The 18,754-nt window shown below is 37.1% G+C and overlaps 1 protein-coding gene and 2 long non-coding RNA genes across 7 annotated transcripts in view; 2 read left to right on the top strand and 1 right to left on the bottom strand.

The window, feature by feature from the left end:
• Positions 1-17,288, bottom strand: part of ZEB2 (zinc finger E-box binding homeobox 2) — a 171,671-nt gene extending 154,383 nt beyond the window's left edge. For 2 of the 5 annotated variants that reach the window (XM_040358029.1, XM_040358031.1), the window contains exon 1: positions 13,493-14,187. In XM_040358029.1, the coding sequence (XP_040213963.1) occupies positions 13,493-13,565 (73 nt within the window). In that variant the 5' untranslated portion in view covers positions 13,566-14,187. Of the gene's footprint in view, positions 1-13,492; positions 14,193-16,904 lie in introns of those variants that run through there. The other 3 variants (XM_040358030.1, XM_040358033.1, XM_040358032.1) reach the window with 3 other exon arrangements.
• LOC120944127 lies at positions 6,419-10,307 on the top strand. The gene is made up of 2 exons (XR_005750357.1): positions 6,419-6,739; positions 9,647-10,307. It is a non-coding gene; the product is annotated as an uncharacterized LOC120944127 (long non-coding RNA).
• LOC120944128 lies at positions 14,308-16,605 on the top strand. Its single transcript, XR_005750358.1, has 2 exons — positions 14,308-15,147; positions 15,975-16,605. It is a non-coding gene; the product is annotated as an uncharacterized LOC120944128 (long non-coding RNA).
• Positions 17,289-18,754: the final 1,466 nt, after the last annotated feature.

Raw genomic sequence — 18,754 nt, 5'->3', positions numbered from 1 at the left:
CAGACTTGAACAATTCTTGTTCTTTGCACTAGTTTTCTGCAAAACTATCACAACCAAATTGTTAATGGTCGTTCTTTAAAAGAAATTCTACAGGACTACCACACATGAGACCTTTGCATCGGTTCCACAAAGCGCATAGCAGTTGACCATCGATAGGCCACTGAAGCTATGACTTTTATAGACGGTTGCCGAAATTGCTCAATCGATCCTGTCTCTGTGCAAGCAAGTGATTTAATTAATAAAAACAAGACTTACAAAGTCTAAAACCTTTTTTGCCGAGGCATCATGTGATGAGAACTTTTAAAAGCTGTCAGGGTTAAACTATAGCATGGTGCCTTCAAACTGATTGGTCAGTGGATTTCCTACTGGGAAAAAAAAAAAACATCTTCCTGTGTATGCTTATCATAACCTAACAGTTGTTTGCATAAGGTTTGTAAAAGGTGTCAGTATGAGATATCCTACTGGTAGAAATAACGAAGTTTTTGTTTGTTTTTGAGAATGCTATTGTGAATGTCAGAAAGGTTCCTTGCAGCACTGATATCCTGAGTTCAGCCACAACCTGAATCCCATCTCTGTGTGTGCATGCTCTCCATGAATTTGCAGGGAACTCTGGTTCCCACAACCGAAAGGCATTCTGGAATTTAACTGGCCGTGGCCTAAACTGTCCTCTAGACATGTACGACCGTAAGAGTGTGTTGAAACATTAGACCGTGAGCTACCCTGATGCAAACCATTCACCGTTTTCTGCTGCGTAATACATTGACGCTATGTAAAAGTGGGTAAGGGGTCATCTTAAATACCTTCCAAATTAACCCTATCCATCGCAAGGCCCTGGAGCTTCGTATATCACGCACGAAACCCCGAGATGCACTCTGACATTTCATAATCACTGTGCCGAGTCTCTGTCACAGTGGATTTTAGGAAGGGGGCTCTGCATGTAAAGCTCTCTTTGAAAACTGCTGTATCACCTACCAGGGAAGTTGATCTGCAGCCGCGCTGTCAAATCACCGGGAGGCTGTGACAAAGGGGAACTGTCTGCGTACAAGGTGTAACGACATAACAGACACCTTGAATCCTGTCACATCTCATAGACTGCATGTTCGCACCTAGCTAACTGCTCCCACAGTGACACTTGGCGTTCCATACCCAACAAGGGAATTGTCTTTAAACCCAAAGCAACACCTGTACGTGGAGATGCTCCAAATCAACAGCTGTACGCAGATGCCAATGTGTTCAAAAAACTGGGGGTGTGCGGAAGTTTAAAAGTGGATAATAGTACGATAAGTGCACCTGAGAGCAGAGGAATATCTGTTCCGTATTCACCGAAAACGGGCTGTTATTCTAAGTTACCGAAACCCTGAGATACAAGAATGCCTGCCAAATCCCAAAAATACATTCTAATTGAAGGTCTAATTATATAATGGTCGCTATATTTGTAAACTGGGAAAAAAGGCTTGACTGCGGCCAGATTTTATAACCGACTTATAAAAGTTTTTGAATCTCAAAAATTCCTAAGACGTATAAGCGTTGGGTGTATATGTGTGTGAGTATTATATGTATGCTAGGTTTGTTTTGCTAGAGCTTTCATTTTGCTTTTCGCACAAAGGTGATATTATCGGTCGTTCATTCTTTTAGTTAAGAACACTTTGACCTTAAGCCAAACCCAGATGCATAGAATATCACGGGAACTGACTGGAGATAGTTTAGAACAATACATATAATTATAAAATTAAAAAGCGATAACATTTCATGTCCTTTTTCTTTTTATAATCACACATATCATTCTAAACTACGGGTTTATATGGTGTTCTGTGCATTTGGGTTTGGTATATGGTCAAGGTAATATTAACTATAATTATGAATAATTAATATTATCAACAAAAGCAAAATTAAAACTCTAGCCAAACAAACCTAACAGACATATAATACTCAACACTTGGGTTGGGTGTAATATTGTTACAACTTCTTTATGTCCCTAACTTACGTTACGTTAAGTTGTTACTGTCTTACAACAGTAATCATGTATACGTTTATGCATATATGACCCATAGCTTGTATAAATGTAATGCCTCTGATAGGCATTGGCTTTATACATTCAACACCTGGGTTTAGTGTAATAATTTTACAGTCTCTCCCACTTTGTAAACTAGAACAAGTCATTACTATCTTGCAACATTGATCATATATAACTTCATGCATGTACGCCCTAAAGCTTTTACACAATTGAAGCCTCTGATATGCAAAAGTTCATATAAACCCAACACTTGGATTTGGTGTAACATTGTTACAACCCCTGTATGCCTCTCACTGTGTAGAGTAGTAATAGTTTTTACCATCTTATAACATTAGTCATATATAACTTCATGCATGTATGACTTATAGCGTTTATACATTCCAAGCCTCTGAAATGTAAGCCTCATATAAACCCAACACTTGGATTTGGTGTAATATTGTTACAACCCCTCTATGCCTCTCACTTTGTAGAGTAGAAAAAGTCATTACTATCTTAAAATGAATAATCATATATAAAACTTTAGCTTTTATACCTTCGAAGCTTCTGATATGTAAAGCTCATATAAACCCAACACTTGGATTTGATGCAAAATTGTTACAACCCCCGTATGCCTCTCACTTTGTAGAGTGGTAATAAGCGTTACTATCTTACAACAGTAATCATATATAACTTCATGTATGTATGACTTATAGTTGTTATACCTTCAAAGCTTGTGATATGCAAAGGCTAAAATAAACCCAACATTTAGATTTGGTGTAACATTGTTACAACCCCAGTAGGCCTTTCATTTTGCAGAGTAGTAATAGTCGTTACTATCTTACAAAAGTAGTCATATATAACTTTATGCGTGTATAACTTATTGCTTTTATACCTCAAAAGCTTCTGATATGCAAAGCTCATATAAACCCAACACTTGGATTTAGTGTAACATTGTTACAACCCCTGTATGCCTCTCACTTTGTAGAGTAGAAAAAGTCATTACTATCTTAAAACAATGACCATACATAACTTCATGCATTTGTGACTTATAGCTTTTATACATTCGAATCCTCCGATATGCAAAGCTCATATAAACCCAACATTTAGATTTGGTGTAACATTGCTACAACCCCTGTATGCCTTTCACTTTGTAGAGTAGTAATAATCATTACTATCTTACAACAGCGATCATCATATATAACTTCATGCATGTATGACTTATAGCTTCATACAGCCGAAGCCTCTGATAGACATAGCCCCCTTCTTTTCTGCTTTTGCTAGCCCCTGTTGGGTAAGTGAAACATATGTTTGGGGAAGTATTAAGCGACTGTCTCCTCTGTTCAGTAAATTGCCCAAGCTTTAGCAGCCCTGCACTGAGAACATGTTACATCTCTGTTGCAGGCGGCAGAGACGAGAGAGTTATTTTGACAAGTCTGATGACATCCAGTGAGTGAAGTTTTGGGATTCTGGGTGGGGGGGCTCTTTTTGGCCTTACCCCGCTGGGCAGACCACATACCCACTGATCTCTCCAGCACACAGGCCTCTCATCACACAGGGGGTACAGAGATGGGCTAGCATTGTACCAGGGATTTTTCTTTTTTTTTTTAACATGTAAATTCTTTGGGAACAATTACGTCTAGGGATCTTGAAAGAAAACTCAATAAAACGCAGATCTTATCTGTTGAGTGAAAGTACTTAATTCACAAGGAGTTAAGCAGTTTTTCCAGCATTGCTCTGTAGGTTAATATCACAGCTGCCCAGTAAAACCTCTCTTTAACAAAAGGCTCCCTTTGCAAACCGAATCCTGAACCCCCCCGCCCCCCCTCCTCCCCAAGTGTCCAAAGGTGTTTACTGAAGTAAATCTGCCTAAATCCTCCATCGCTTGGGTCATGGGGATAGAAGAGAAGGGGGGCGGGGGGGGGGGAGCTGAAGGTGTAGGGATAATCCCTTTTTGTACCAATGTTCCTGGACCGTCTGGGAACAGAATCACAAATCTGTGTCACATGTTTCTTTAAAACTTGTAACATCTCGTTCTTTTTCCTTTCTTATTTTTTTTTCCAAAGAATGCAAAAGATGCTCAATAAGCATAACTACCTGTGTATAGAAAGAACCACAGGAAACATTAATTGCTTTAAAATGAGATCCATTAACAAATTTATTGTTAAAGAAAATCATAATATCTTACTTATTCTATTATTATTTTTCACCTTTTTTTTTTTGCTCTTTTAACTCCAACAATTTTTAACGACATTACAATCTGCTTCAGATTTCCACAGCTAGTACCTGGCTTTTCAATTCTAATCGCCCACATAATTAAAACAAGCTTTTTCCTACATCTTAAAGCTTATTTCCTAATATGCTGCAACATTTTTCAGGGACTGAAAGTCACAAAAAAAATGTAATAAATAAAAAATGACAAAATTTGTGTTTCTCTTTCCAATGTCCAGTTGTTATAGGATATATAGTGCACCAAGGTCCTTCAAGCCAACTTTTTTTTTTTTTTTGGCCTTGGAAACAGAATCTCAGCAGCAATGCCCTTGGAATTTATTTTAAAACAGGGGTCAGCTTGGGCAACTAGTCTGGAGGCAAAAAATAACTTGATATTCATACACAAATCTCCCTTTTCTTTATTTTACTCATCAAAAAAAAAAGATTATTATCACTTGAAAACTGCGTCCATTAATAATACAATTCGTATCTCAAGTTGCCATTCCATCTCACTAATTGATCTGTTATTGCCAAGCCTTCAGAAAGACAGTTGCGTGCAAGGTAAAGTGAGAAGAACTTGCCAGGAAGACCCCTGACGCCCCTTTCACCCGCAAACCTTAACGGCAACATTTTAAGACTCTTTTAATAAACCTGAAAATTCTGACAGCTACGTCTGCTATAAGCTTAAATACTCCTCTGCACTTAGGATTCCTTTAAAAATAAACCCCTCATTAAAAGTAAAAATATATCCCAAGCTTCTGTGTATTTTTGGGGAGGGGGGTGGCTTGTGTTGCCCTTTTTTTTTTTTTACTCATCTGAAACACTGCATAGATGAGTGCATTAAAGATATTTCCTGCTCATTATCCACATAAAATCTCACACCATTTCACTTGACAAACAAGCACCTTACTCTGAAATCACAGTTCTAATTGTAAAAAAAAGTCTTCAGCAGGACAAGAGGAAAAATCAGTGTTGGGTTTTAGTGTAAAGTAAATAAACAAGTAAAAGTAAAAAGAAAAAAAAAGGAAAGAAAGAATAAGAATACAGTTTCTAGCCAAGAATAATATGTTAGAGCTCATTTTTCCTTTTTACATTGATGCTGCCACTGCTGAGCGTATAGCAGTGGAAAATCAGAGTTTTATGGCACCTTCTATTTTATTCTTCAAAGACAGAAGGCCACCTAGTGCCGGCTGCAGGTCATCATTCAAAATGGCTGCATGTAGAGTGTTTTTTGAATTTTATCATTATTCCAGGAAAAGCAGAAATTGTTTTCTTTATCTAATCAGTAAACTACTGCATACTAGAGTGCTTTTTTCTTGGCGACTTCTTGCCTTTAGTTTTCTACACGCTATTCTTGCAAGGCAAAAACTACAAGTCCCAGAATACTATGGTAATTATACAAATAATAAATGAATACTAATAATTATGGGAAGAGCTCAACAAATGGTTAGTTAATCCAGAAAAAAATGTAATCTTTTTTTTCTTATCAGTAAACTGCTGCATACTAGAGTGCTCTTTCCTTGGTGGATGCTTGCCTTTATACATTAGTCTTGCAAGGCAGATTGCAACTTCTAGAGAACTACAAGTCCCAGAATACTTTGCGAATAATACAAATACTAATAATTATAAGAAGAACTCAACACATTATTTGCTAAGCCAAAAAAAAGCAAAAATTTATTTTTTTTCTTTATTTAATCAGTAAACTGCTGCATACTAGAGTGCTCTTGTTTTGGTAACTCTCTTTACACATCAGTCTTGCAAGGCAGATTGCAACTTCTAAAGAACTACAAGTCCCAGAATACTAGGCTAATAATACAAAAAATTAAATAATACTAATAATTATAAGAAGAACTCAACAAATGGTTTGTTTCTGTTGCAGATGAAAGGTATTCACACCTGATCTTGTTTGGGATAGTCCCCGGCTTCTCCCAACTTTTGAGATACTACAACTCCCAGCATGCATAATAATAATTTAATCATAATTTATTTATATTGATGCTTTTAGCTTACACTAAGGGCATGTCCCACCCTCCAGCCGGATGGGGAGCTACGGTTGTTGTGGAACCACAAACCTCAGAATGCCCTGAGGCTGTCAGAGTACATTCGCACCTCTAGTTCCCCCAGACCGCAGGTTGACCAGGCCTGACTAATCTGTCTGTGACACTTTTTTTTTTGCCTGAAGTCCTAAAGCAAAGGCCACGAATAGTCCCCTGTTGTAACACTATCTGGCTGTCAGTAGGGCCAAGGATGCTATATAAGGCTTGTAACTAGGGGAAGCCTAACAAACAACTACAAACACCTAAGTTATTTTACTCAGACTACATACACCCTGTGCTCCCCCCTACCCCAACATCTCACTCTTTTTTTTTTTTTTTTTTCCTTTTCATCTTGGCTTTCTGTTGCAGAATGCAAATGTACCCTGCCGGCGGTGAAAGGGCTGAATTGTGATTAAGGAGAAGAAGAGTTCCTTTCTTTGTTCATCCCTCAGGGGATGTTTACTGGGAGAGACACAGCGGATCAGATATGAAAGGCATTCAGGTCAGCATTGATGTGAACGAAAGTGAAATGGTACCTAAGGCATCCACAGGACCACAGTGTCAGGGGTTCAGTTAACGGTGCAGCAGCAGCAGTGCAAAGGGGGTTGCTGCTGTGTGATTGTGTCACTGTGTGTGTGTATGTGTGTGTATGGGTCAATTTACAATCCACAGACACAACACAACTTCCTCCATAAAAGCCCCCAATGTCCTATTCCCAGGATGGGGGAGGGGGGGTCCATAATATTCCCCACTTTAAATCCATAGGCTTGTGCCATCCTAATGTACTCCATCAGTTGGACTCTGATCAGCTTTACATATGAATGGATATGACAAATGGAAAGAAGAGTATATATATTTATATCTACATATGTATACATTTTAAACCTCAGTGGCTTCCACTTTTTAAAATGATTACATATACAGTTATATATATATATATTTTTTTAAGTTAACTTAAATACCAACTTCTACAGTACCTATTTTAGAGAGATAGACAGATAGATAAGAGATAGATTTTGCTAAATAAATGCAATATATGCAGTTTCAATCTATCTATCTATTTATCTATCTGTCTGTCTGTCATCTATATATCTTTCTTTCTCGCTATTTAAATTTGATTTTAATTTAATTAAAATTTTCTTCCATGTATTTGCAGATAACACAAATGCTCATTCCCTGAAATGACCAGCCTTTGAAAAAAAAATCTACCTTTAGCCACCAATTAATTAATTAGCCCAGCTATTCCTCTACTATGCTCTCCATCTCTGCTGTGTTAAAGAGAAACCCTTTTCTTCCTTCTTCTAAAAGCCATCCCGAGCCATGGAGGAAGGTGTCCCCTGGCCGGGCTGTTCACACAATTGTCCCCTTGTGGGAATGTCGCCTTGAATAGTACAGTGTCGCGGAGCACTATTGTCGTTATAAACATGTAAATGAACGCCATCAGGGGAAAAAAAGACAATCAATTGTCACACAGTGAACCTGCATCCCCCTTTTTCTTCCCCCCTGTGTGACAGTCACAAAATACAGACTACCTTGGGAAGCCACCATGCATACAAGAAGGGGGACAAAGCCCCCTTTTTTTTTTACCAGGGGAGAATGCACCTTAAAGCCTTTCAATAGCACACATGTCAAAGAAAACAGTTATAAGGGGTATATTCCCAAGCACGTCTTCTCTATGCAGGGCTATTGTCTGCCCACCTTAGGGGTCAATGCACAATTCTCCCACTAACTGCCCCTGTGTCATAATTGCTTTATTTCTTAATGACCTGCAAGCTTTGCTTTGTACACAGATGAGGCTTGAAACCTTCAAACCAATCAGCCCTGGTTCTAGATCTACATTTTAAAGTTTTCAAAATGTGTATATATAGACATCTATATCTATGTAAAAAATATCTATATGTATATGTATATATATATATATATATATATATATATATATATATATATATATATATATATATATATATATATATATATATTTATATATATATATATATATATATGTATATCTATCTATATATATATATATATATATATATAAAGCAAAAGATAAAAAAACTTTGAATACATATATATATATATATATATATATATATATATATATATATATATATTATCTAATCTATATAATATCTACCTATCTATATCTATCTGTATCTATATATTTATATATATATCTATCTATCTGTATCTATATATATATATATATATATATGTATGTATTCAAAGGATGGAAATCAAAGGTTACAAAAAGCTTAGAATATATATATATATATATGTATATATATATATATATATATATATATATATATATATATATATATATATATATATATACAAATATATATATATAGCAAAAGATACAAAAAAAAAGCTTAGAATATATATATATATATTTATATATAAAATATTTATATAAAATATATATTAGCTAATGCTAAATCGAAATATGGAAGACTAAGAATACCTGCTTTAGTAAAGAGGTAGATATATATATATATATATATATATATATATATATATATATATATATATATATATATATATATATATATATATATATATATATATATATATATATATATATATATATACATAATTTTGTTAGTAAGATACCATTCAGAATTCAACATAAAATAACATTAATTAGTCCTAAATTCTAAATAAAACTGCTTTGATTTATTTTTGCACCAAGACTTTTTCTCTTTTATAATTTTGTTTTAAAAAGAACAGAGTAATGATCTGTTCAGATTTTTTTGGGGACAAAAAAACAGTTATAAATTATTTGTTTTTCTTTTTTAAGCGTTAGAGATGGTGAAAAATATCTCCAAACGTGGCATTAATGGAAGACAAAACATCCAAACGCTAAACAGAGATCAAAGCTTCACCCAAAAGATCAATACAACACACAGGATCGGATAACTGAACTGCCCTCTACAACGTTCATAATAAGCAGCTTTTAAGTGTCCCTGAATTTTTGATGCTCAGACATCGCTTAGGGATTCCATCTACCTTTTTTTTTTTAAAGAAAGAAAATAAATAAATACATAAAAAAGCAAACTAAAACTTAAGTAGGAAGTTAAAAGTTTGTAAGTAAAGTTTATAAAGTGGAAACGAGGAATCCGATACAATCTCTATCTTCTCCTCTAGCTTGTCAGCAATGTCCTAATTGTAGAGAACTTTATGACAAGCGCTGCAAACAATGTTCCATTTGCAAATACAAAGCAAATGAAAAAAATATATGTTGTTTGCAAAAAAAGAGTTTAATAAAAAATAAAAAGAAAATCAGTCGATTTTGGATCTAGCGTCCCTAAAACGTTTAATTGCAGCAACCACTGACAATTCCTGAGCAGACTGGGGATGGGTTTATGGAATGCTTGTAATCACAACGTTGTATTTTGCTTTTCAGAAGTTACAAAGTAACAATCGGGAAAGTCACCTGACTAAGAGTGAAACTTCGGAAGGGGCTAAAATCACAGCTTGGACATTGCTGTGTGCATACAGCCATCGCAACAATTTTGACATATTTTTACACTTCCCTGCAAGCCTTGATTAATTACAACAGACAAGTAAAAAAAAAAAAATTTTTTTTTTTTTTTTTTTTTTTTATAGCCCAGATCCATTCTTCATCCTATCCTTACCCACACTTCTCATGGATTCAGTAACAAAATCCACATTTCTGTCCAATGTTGGGGGTCTCTTTTTTTTCTGTTATTATTTCCTGTTTATTGAGCTCATCTCTCTAAATCACATCCCCCTTTTTTCTGTTGAGTTAGGGGCTGTATATATGACTTTGTTAAAGATAACAATCACTATATTTAATGTTATCAGTAGTAACACAACTCGGTGCTGTCATATTATAGAGAAAATGAGAGAGAGCAAAAGAAAAAAAAGAAAAAAAAATCACAGGATTTTAGATAAACCCTTGTTATTCCCTAAGGACAGAGCTTAATGTATACTCTGCAAGCCAGACAAAAGGACAAAAATATTAGCCAACTGCTTTGTAACATGGATGAAGTGTATGTAGCACTGAAGCCAATCAATGTCCATTAAATGCAACTGTAAAATAATGCTTGTCTTTTGTTTTTTACTTCAAATTCTTGAAAATAAATAAACTTACTAATTTCTAAAGCACCACAACTAGTCATGTTATTCTCAAAAAATAATAAAAAAAACAACCTATATTAAATTCTAGTTCAAAGCTATGTCAAATATAGCCTAGATGCAGGTGTGTTTCAAGTCATTTTTGATTTACAGCATGACTGTAAAATCTTTTTATAGCTGTACCTTACAACAAAAAAGAAATAAACTATTTTAAGGGAGGAGGAAATATGTAAGACAATTGCAGCTCATCAACCACAACACATGTGACTTGCATGAGATAGAACAGCTTAGGAGGCAAGATAAGCATGCAAACTACCAACTAAACTTCAGCTGAGTATAGAAGAACAGTAATCACACATATATATATATATATATATATATATATATATATATATATATATATATATATATATATATATATATATATATATATATATATATATATATATATATATGTGTATGTATATATATATATATATATATATATATATATATATATATGTGTGTATGTGTATATATATATATATATATATATATATATATATATATATATATATATATATATATAGATAGATAGATAGATAGATAGATATATATATATATATATATATATATATATATATATATATATATATATATATATATATATATATATATAGATAGATAGATATAGATATATACATACACACACACACACACACACACACACACTATCTCAGCATTTTGCCCTTGCAGTCAGGCAAAAGGGAATGATGTCCCCCATCACAGACATTGATTGGAAGTAAAATCAATGAGGGGCATTTAATAAAATGGTCTTATGGAACAGGGGCGAATGAAAACATTACTTGTAATTGTACTCTGGGCTTAACATTAGTATTGCTTGCAATGGGAGGTCTGGATTATACAGCAGACCACCTCAAACCATGACAGACAGGGGTGAAAAAAAACTAAAAAAAAAAAAAAAACTAAAGACCAGATAGCAGAGCTTAAGAGGTCTCCTTGGCTAGGCTAATTTTTTTTTTTTTTTAATTAGTAAAATAAGCAAAAGAGTTCAAAGGTAGCTGCACCCAACCAAAAACCCTCCCAACCACCCCCAACCCCATATCCCTGTTGTCTTTAGCTGAGCACCTACATCAGCAACAGCATGTAACCAAAGGTGACACAAATTTAGAGCAAATCCTGAATATAATAAAGTTTTAAGCCACTGCTTAAAGAACAGGCTGGGCAAGGTGACACAATTTTACAGCAAAACCTACACATATTGAAGTTTTAAGCCACTGCTGGGCAAGGTGACACAATTTTACAGCAAAACCTGAATATATTGAAGTTTGAAGCCACTTCTTAAAGAATAGGCTGGGCAAGGTGACACAATTTTACAGCAAAAAGCCTGAACATATTAAAGTTTTAAGCCACTGCTGGGCAAGGTGGCACAAATGTACAGCAAAACTTGAATATATTCAAGTTTGAAGCCACTGCTTAAAGAATAGGCTGGATAAGGTGACACAATTTTACAGCAAAACCTGGGCAAGGTGGCACAATTTTACAGCAAAACCTGGGCAAGGTGGCACAATTTTACAGCAAAACCTGGGCAAGGTGACACAATTTTACAGCAAAACCTGAATATATTCAAGTTTGAAGCCACTGCTTAAAGAATAGGTTGGGCAAGGTGACACAATTTTACAGCAAAACCTGGGCAAGGTGACACAATTTTACAGCAAAAACCTGGGTAAGGTGACACAATTTTACAGCAAAACTTGAATATATTTAAGTTTGAAGCCACTTCTTAAAGAATAGGCTGGGCAAGGTGACACATTTTTACAGCAAAACCTGAACATATTCACAGGCTGGGTAAAGTGACACATTTTTACAGCAAAACCTGAATATATTCAAGTTTGAAGCCACTTCTTAAAGAATAGGCTGGGCAAGGTGACACATTTTTACAGCAAAACCTGAATATATTCAAGTTTGAAGACACTTCTTAAAGAATAGCCTGGGCAAGGTGACACAATTTTACAGCAAAACCTGAATATATTCAAGTTTGAAGCCACTTCTTAAAGAACAGACTGGGCAAAGTGACACATTTTTACAGCAAAACCTGAACATATTCAAGTTTGAAGCCACTGCTTAAAGAACAGTCTGGGCAAGGTGACACATTTTTACAGCAAAACCTGAACATATTCAAGTTTGAAGCCACTGCTTAAAGAAAAGGCTGGCCTGGGAAGGGTTAAGCTACAAGAAGAGGGTCACAAATAATTGAAGCTGCTGAAGAACCTAGAGACTATTCAAGCCCAGCTCTCATGCCTTTTAATAAAAGTTTTTCTGAAGTAGTGGAGAAGTGCTGGAGATCTAGGAAGAGACTGAGAAGAGGTCTATAGGAAGCCCCCCCCCAGCCAACTAAAAGACAAGGAAAAAAAAGAAAAAAAAAAGAGAAATATAGCCCAAGTCCACATGCTGACAACACACCCAGAAGTAGCAAAGCCTTCTCTGTGTCTCTAATACCAAGCTTAATTAAAGAAAAATAAAAAAAAGGTCTAGCTCAGCTAAGAGTGGGGATGGGGGGATCCCCAGAATACTTGGCTGATCTGTGAAGCAGAACCCCCTTGTATTGTCGCATCCCCCCTCCTCCTAGGAACATGAAGGGGGTCTGGGGTCAGGAGAAAGCAGCAGCAGCAGCGACTAAAGCTGGTTTGCAGGACTTGGATGGGGGTGCAGGAGATGGGAAGGGGGTGCAAGGCTTTCCCTGCATGCATGAAGCTGCTGCTGGGAGGCTTAGGCTCTCTGCTCGCTCTTGTGCAGCTTGCCTGTCCAGCCCTTTGCCTGTAAGCTGAGCCTGCAGAGGCTGAGGAGAGGGACAGGAGGAGGGGGGGGGACGGAGAAGAAAAGAGAGAAAAGCTAGCGGTCTGTGTTGTCACTCCTTGCCTACAGGAACCGTTATGTGAAGCTGCACAAAGTTTTGAGCAAGCCTGCCTGCGGAGGTAGGGGGACTCCAGCAAGCCCCCCATCAAAGCTGCGACTCACCCCATGGAGAGAGAAGAAGACCTGGGACCTGATCCCACCATCCCTGACACTGTGTAACTCTGCAACAAAGCCAAGCACCACAAGGAATAAAACACCAATAAAAAGGGGGTTCTGGTGTACCCCAAGTCCTTACCGTTTTTCCTCCTTGGATTGGCTTGTTTTCGCCTCTTACACCTGGGGCCATCCGCCATCATGTCCTGCTTCATTGATAAGAGTGGATCAGACGCCAGTTCTCATGGACAGAATGATTCAGGAGGAGCACGTCGACTCTGACAACGGAGCAAACACAGGCACACAGTGGGCATTGATAGATCCCATTTAAAAAAGCAGGGCGCCAAAGATTGCGCCAGATCTTCCTAGAGCAACCCGATTCTGTCTCTTTCTTTCTTTTTTTTTCTTTTTTTCCCCTCTTTGCCTTTTAACTCACTCCTTTGCTGGCTTTAAGTCCTCCTTCCTGGGCTGCTGATTGCTCATGTATAAGGGGGCTCCCTTTCTTTCTGTTTTGTTTTGTTAGCCAGATCCCAGCAGATCTACATCTTGCACAGGACTCTCTCCTCTGCTAGGATGACTCAAAGCTTCCCCCCCTGTTTTTTTCTACTTTGCATCCTCGCCCAGACCTCTCAGCTCAACTTTGAGTGTAATAGGATATGCAGATCTGTGGACACTGACTGTAATTAACCAAGGAGGGCTTGGCAATGATGCCTTGGGTTCCGAGGCTCTGGAGCAAGGACACCCCAAATTCCAAGGCAACACCCCCCCCTTTACTTCTTTTGGCTAAAGTAAGTGAGATCAAACTGGGCTGGCAGCTCAAGGAACAGCAATGCTGTGGGTTTAGGGGTGTAAACCTTGATGTGGGAAAAAATGTTACATTTTAGATAGTTTCTGTCAAAATTTAGAGGGGGGGGGGGTGATGGGAGGAGGAGGAGGGGGGGTAGGGGGCTGGGGGAGCCCAAGATTTTAGTTGTTGCTCCCAAGTTAAGGGGGGGGGGATTAGCTTAAACAGGGGAACAGATGCAACCCCTTAAGACAAGGACAATTAACCCTTAAAGCCCAGGAGTGCCTACAAGATCACCTTTAAATTTAAGAGTTAGCCTTCACTTTTTACACACAGCCCCCCCCCCCTTAGCCTCCCTTTAAAAAAAGTGTCAAAGCAAGGTTTACTAATTCACATGTACATAAACACACAAGTCCCAAACAAATGACACACACACACTAGGATGGGCTGTGTGTAGGGGAACTTCAGCTCTTGGGGTGTTAAAACAAACAAGGACAAACTAAACACATTGGCACAACTATGACTTTCACTGCCTAGTAGCCTCAAATGATTTTGGCAGCTGTCACTTTTGTTTAAAATAAATGTAATATATATAAAAAAAAAAAAGTTACATGTAAACATATTTGGGGGATAAATAAAATAAGGGGCCCTGCTAGAGGAGAGGCGGTGTATTTTAAAATACTAAGAGGAGGTGAGGGGTATAGGTGGTGTAGTTTAGGATACTAGGTGTAGGTAAAAGGTATGGGTGATTATTTAAGAATACTAAGAGAATACTAAGAGTATATGAGAGGTATAGGTGGTGCATTTTATTTATTTTTGTAAACTAAGAGGTGAAAGGTATAGGTAGTTATTTTAAAATACTAAGAGGAGGTAAGAGGTATAGGTGGTGTATTTTACAAAATCTAAGAAGAAGTGGAAGGTATAGGTGGTGTATTTTTCAAATTCTAATAGAAGGTGGGATGTATAGGTGAAGTATTTTAGAAAACAGAAAAGATATTAGAGGTATAGGTGGTGTATTTTAGAAAAATAACAGAAGGTAAGAGGTATAGGCGGTGTATTTTAAAAAATCTAAGAGGTGGCAAGGGGTAGAGTCGTGGGATTTTTGAAAAATCTAAGAGGTGGTAAGGGGTATAGGTGGTGTATTTAAAACAATCTAAGAGGTGGCAAGGGGGTATAGGCGGTGTATTTTAGAAAACCTAAGAGGTGGTAAGGGGTATAGGTGGTGTATTTAAAAGAATCTAAGAGGTGGCAAGGGGTATAGGCGGTGTATTTTAGAAAATCTAAGAGGTGGCAAGGGGTAAAGTCGTGGGATTTTTGAAAATCTAAGAGGTGTTAAGGGGTATAGGTGGTGTATTTAAAAAAATCTAAGAGGTGGCAAGGGGGTAAAGGGGGTGTATTTTAGAAAACCTAAGAGGTGGTAAGAGGTATAGGTGATGTATTTTACAAAATTTAAAAGGAGGTGAGAGGTATAGGTGGTGTATTTTAGAAAACTAAGAGGTGTTAAGGGGTATAGGTGGTGTATTTAAAAAAATCTAAGAGGTGGCAAGGGGGTAAAGGGGGTGTATTTTAGAAAATCTAAGAGGAGGTAAAAGGTATAGGTGATGTATTCTACAAAATTTAAAAGGAGGTGAGAGGTATAGGTGGTGTATTTTAGAAAACTAAGAGGATGTAAGAGAGGTATAGGTGGTGTATTTCAGAAAACTAAGAGGAGGTGAGAGAGGTATAGGTGGTGTATTTCAGAAAACTAAGAGGAGGTAAGAGAGGTATAGGTGGTGTATTTTACAAAACTTAAAAGAAGGTGAGAGGTATAGGTGGTGTATGCACAGAAAATATATTAGAGGTATAGGTGGTGTATTTTAGAAAACACAGAGAAGATATTAGAGGTATGGGTGGTGTATTTTAGAAAACACAGAGAAGATATTAGAGGTATAGGTGGTGTATTTTAGAAAACACAGAGAAGATATTAGAGGTATAGGTGGTGTATTTTAGAAAACACAGAGAAGATATTAGAGGTATAGGTGGTGTATTTTAGAAAACACAGAAAAGATATTAGAGGTATAGGTGGTGTAATTTAGAAAACTAACAGGAGGTAAGGGTGCATTTTAGGCTTTTTTCTATGCAGTGAATGTCATTTTTAATGCAATGGATCAAGAAAAACAAATGTACACTAGCAGCAAACATTCAAGAAAAGTGTCAAAAAAATAAAAAATAATATTAAATAATAATAAAAAAAATGTAACCTAAGGTTTCAGGTGGATATTTCAAAATAAGCTTTTTTTTCTGTTTTTTTAAACTGCCATCTAAATTCCAAAGTCGACTTTCACTTCTGTTTATCAAGAGGTGTTAGGTAATACACCAAAAATTACAGTACATTAAATTAAATTTACAGAAATGAAACTTGCTAAATGTGCAGAACTATTTGCTTTGGGTAAGGGCTTTTATTTTTAGTTTTTTGGGTAAGAAGAAAAAAATGCATATGCACAAAAGTCACAAAAATCTATATGTAAAATGTGAAATAATTCTGTACATTGCAAAAAAAAAAAAATAATAATAATAATAATAATAAAAAAAAGTATCCTTCAAATAGTAAAGGGGGGTAGAAAATGTAAAATAAAATAAATGCCTGGTTTGAGTTTTACCTGCTCATCCAGGTGAAGGATCTTGTGTGGGCTAGGATGCTCTGGTGGTCCCCACTATTGTTTATTAAAGGAAGAGGGGCATCTATCTACCTAGCTGAGGTTTGGAAGGAAAGATCATGGAAAGGACCTACCTTTAGAGCCCGGTGGGTGGTTGGGATGAGGTGTGCAGGACCATGTAGGACTAGTCTTTTAGGAGGAACAAAGTGAAGGAGAAGCTCCTGGAGATATTGTAAAGCCAAGAGGAGAGTCAAGGCAGGGATGGACCGTTATTCCTGCAGAGCAGGTTAGCACTGATCTCTCACTGCCACTTCACGAAACACGAACCTGGGGACGGTCTGACGTGACGTTAGGCTGTTCCTAATGACATTTTTTTTTTCTTGTTGTTCAGAGTGGAGACCCTGAGACACACGCCACCTATCTTTGTGGGGAGGGATAATTGAGCACCAAACGTGAGCATCATGTGAAAAACGTGATCACCAAGTTTCTCTGTGGGAAAAGATCTGGGTTAGATTATACCTTGAAGTCTTAGCAAACGCTTAGTGGTAGAAATTAAATTCCACCTCCCTTATCCAACCCCCCCCCCCCCCCCCAAAAAAAAAAAAAAAAAAAAAACTCTTCTCTTCTCTCTTCTTCTCCCCCCACCCAACCTCATCTCCTCCCTACCTCCCCCCTTCTCTCCCCCCCTCCCCAGCCATCAAGTCCTTGCCATCATTATCTTCGTCACTAAATCCTACTGGATACAAGACTGAAAACATTTTGCACCAATCACACTCCTTAGAACCCAATGGAACTTCAACTTACTGAGGTCTCCCTCTTTAGATCCCAGCGCTGCCATCGACAAGCCTACATTGTATCACATTTGGGACCGAAGCTGCCTCAAGGATCCCCCTTTTTTTCTTTTTTCCTCTTTGTACATCTTTGTTACAATGTTGCATTTTTTTTTATTTGTTTGTTTTATTTTCAGATTATAAATTACAAATCGAGTGTTGTGTAAGAAACCCTTGCTTGTTTATTTTATTTTATTTTGTTGCTGTTGTTTGTTTTATATTTTAGATCGCTTGTTTTATGTTTGCTTTGTGTTCGATAGGCAGTTGACAGTAACCCATGGCAACCAGATGGCATCTTTGCTACCCCAAGTTGCTAGGGGTTACTGCACAGGGTAGACTTCTAACTGGCCTAGGGGATGGTGTCGGTCTACTATGTGCATGATTGTAATGGAAATTCAATTGTAGATAGTGCATGCATTTTGTAAAAGATGTTTTAAGATGCTGCTGGACGTTATTTTTTTTTTCTGTATGCATGCTTATTGCTTAAGATGGATACACATTATACAGTTTTTGTTGTACAATTTCCTTTAGATTTACCTTCAGCTAAGTAGCGGAAGGGCCTGCCTGGGTGCATGTAATTTAAACGTGTTTAGGTTTGGTTTTGGTAAATCTACAGGAAAGTTGTACAAGAAGATTGTATAAAAAATTGTATATTGTGTAGCCAGCTTTAGTTTTACAGGGTTGGAGGTGGGTGTGTGGATTTTTGGAAAGAGAGTTGATTTTGACTGATCCAGATTGGTTCAGAAGAATCTTGACTGATCCAGATTGGTTCAGAAGAAAGTTGACTGATCCAGATTGGTTCAGAAGAAAGTTGACTGATCCAGATTGGTTCAGAAGAAAGTTGACTGATCCAGATTGGTTCAGAAGGGTCATGGCTGACTCAGGAGGAACTCGACTGATCCATACTGGTTCAGAAGGGTTCTGATTCGGGAGGACCTTGACTGATCCAGATTGGTTCAGAAGGGTAATAACTGATTCGGAAGGACCTTGACTGATCCAGATTGGTTCAGAAGAATATTAACTAATTCGGGAGGACCTTGACTGATCCAGATTGGTTCAGAAGAGTCATGACTGATTCGGGAGGACCTTGACTGATCCAGATTGGTTCAGAAGGGTACTGATTCGGGAGGACCTTAACTGATCCAGATTGGTTC

The sequence above is a fragment of the Rana temporaria genome, chromosome 6, assembly GCF_905171775.1.
Source record: "Rana temporaria chromosome 6, aRanTem1.1, whole genome shotgun sequence".
NCBI classification, from domain to species: domain Eukaryota; kingdom Metazoa; phylum Chordata; class Amphibia; order Anura; family Ranidae; genus Rana; species Rana temporaria.
This window is presented reverse-complemented; position numbering and strand designations above follow the sequence as displayed.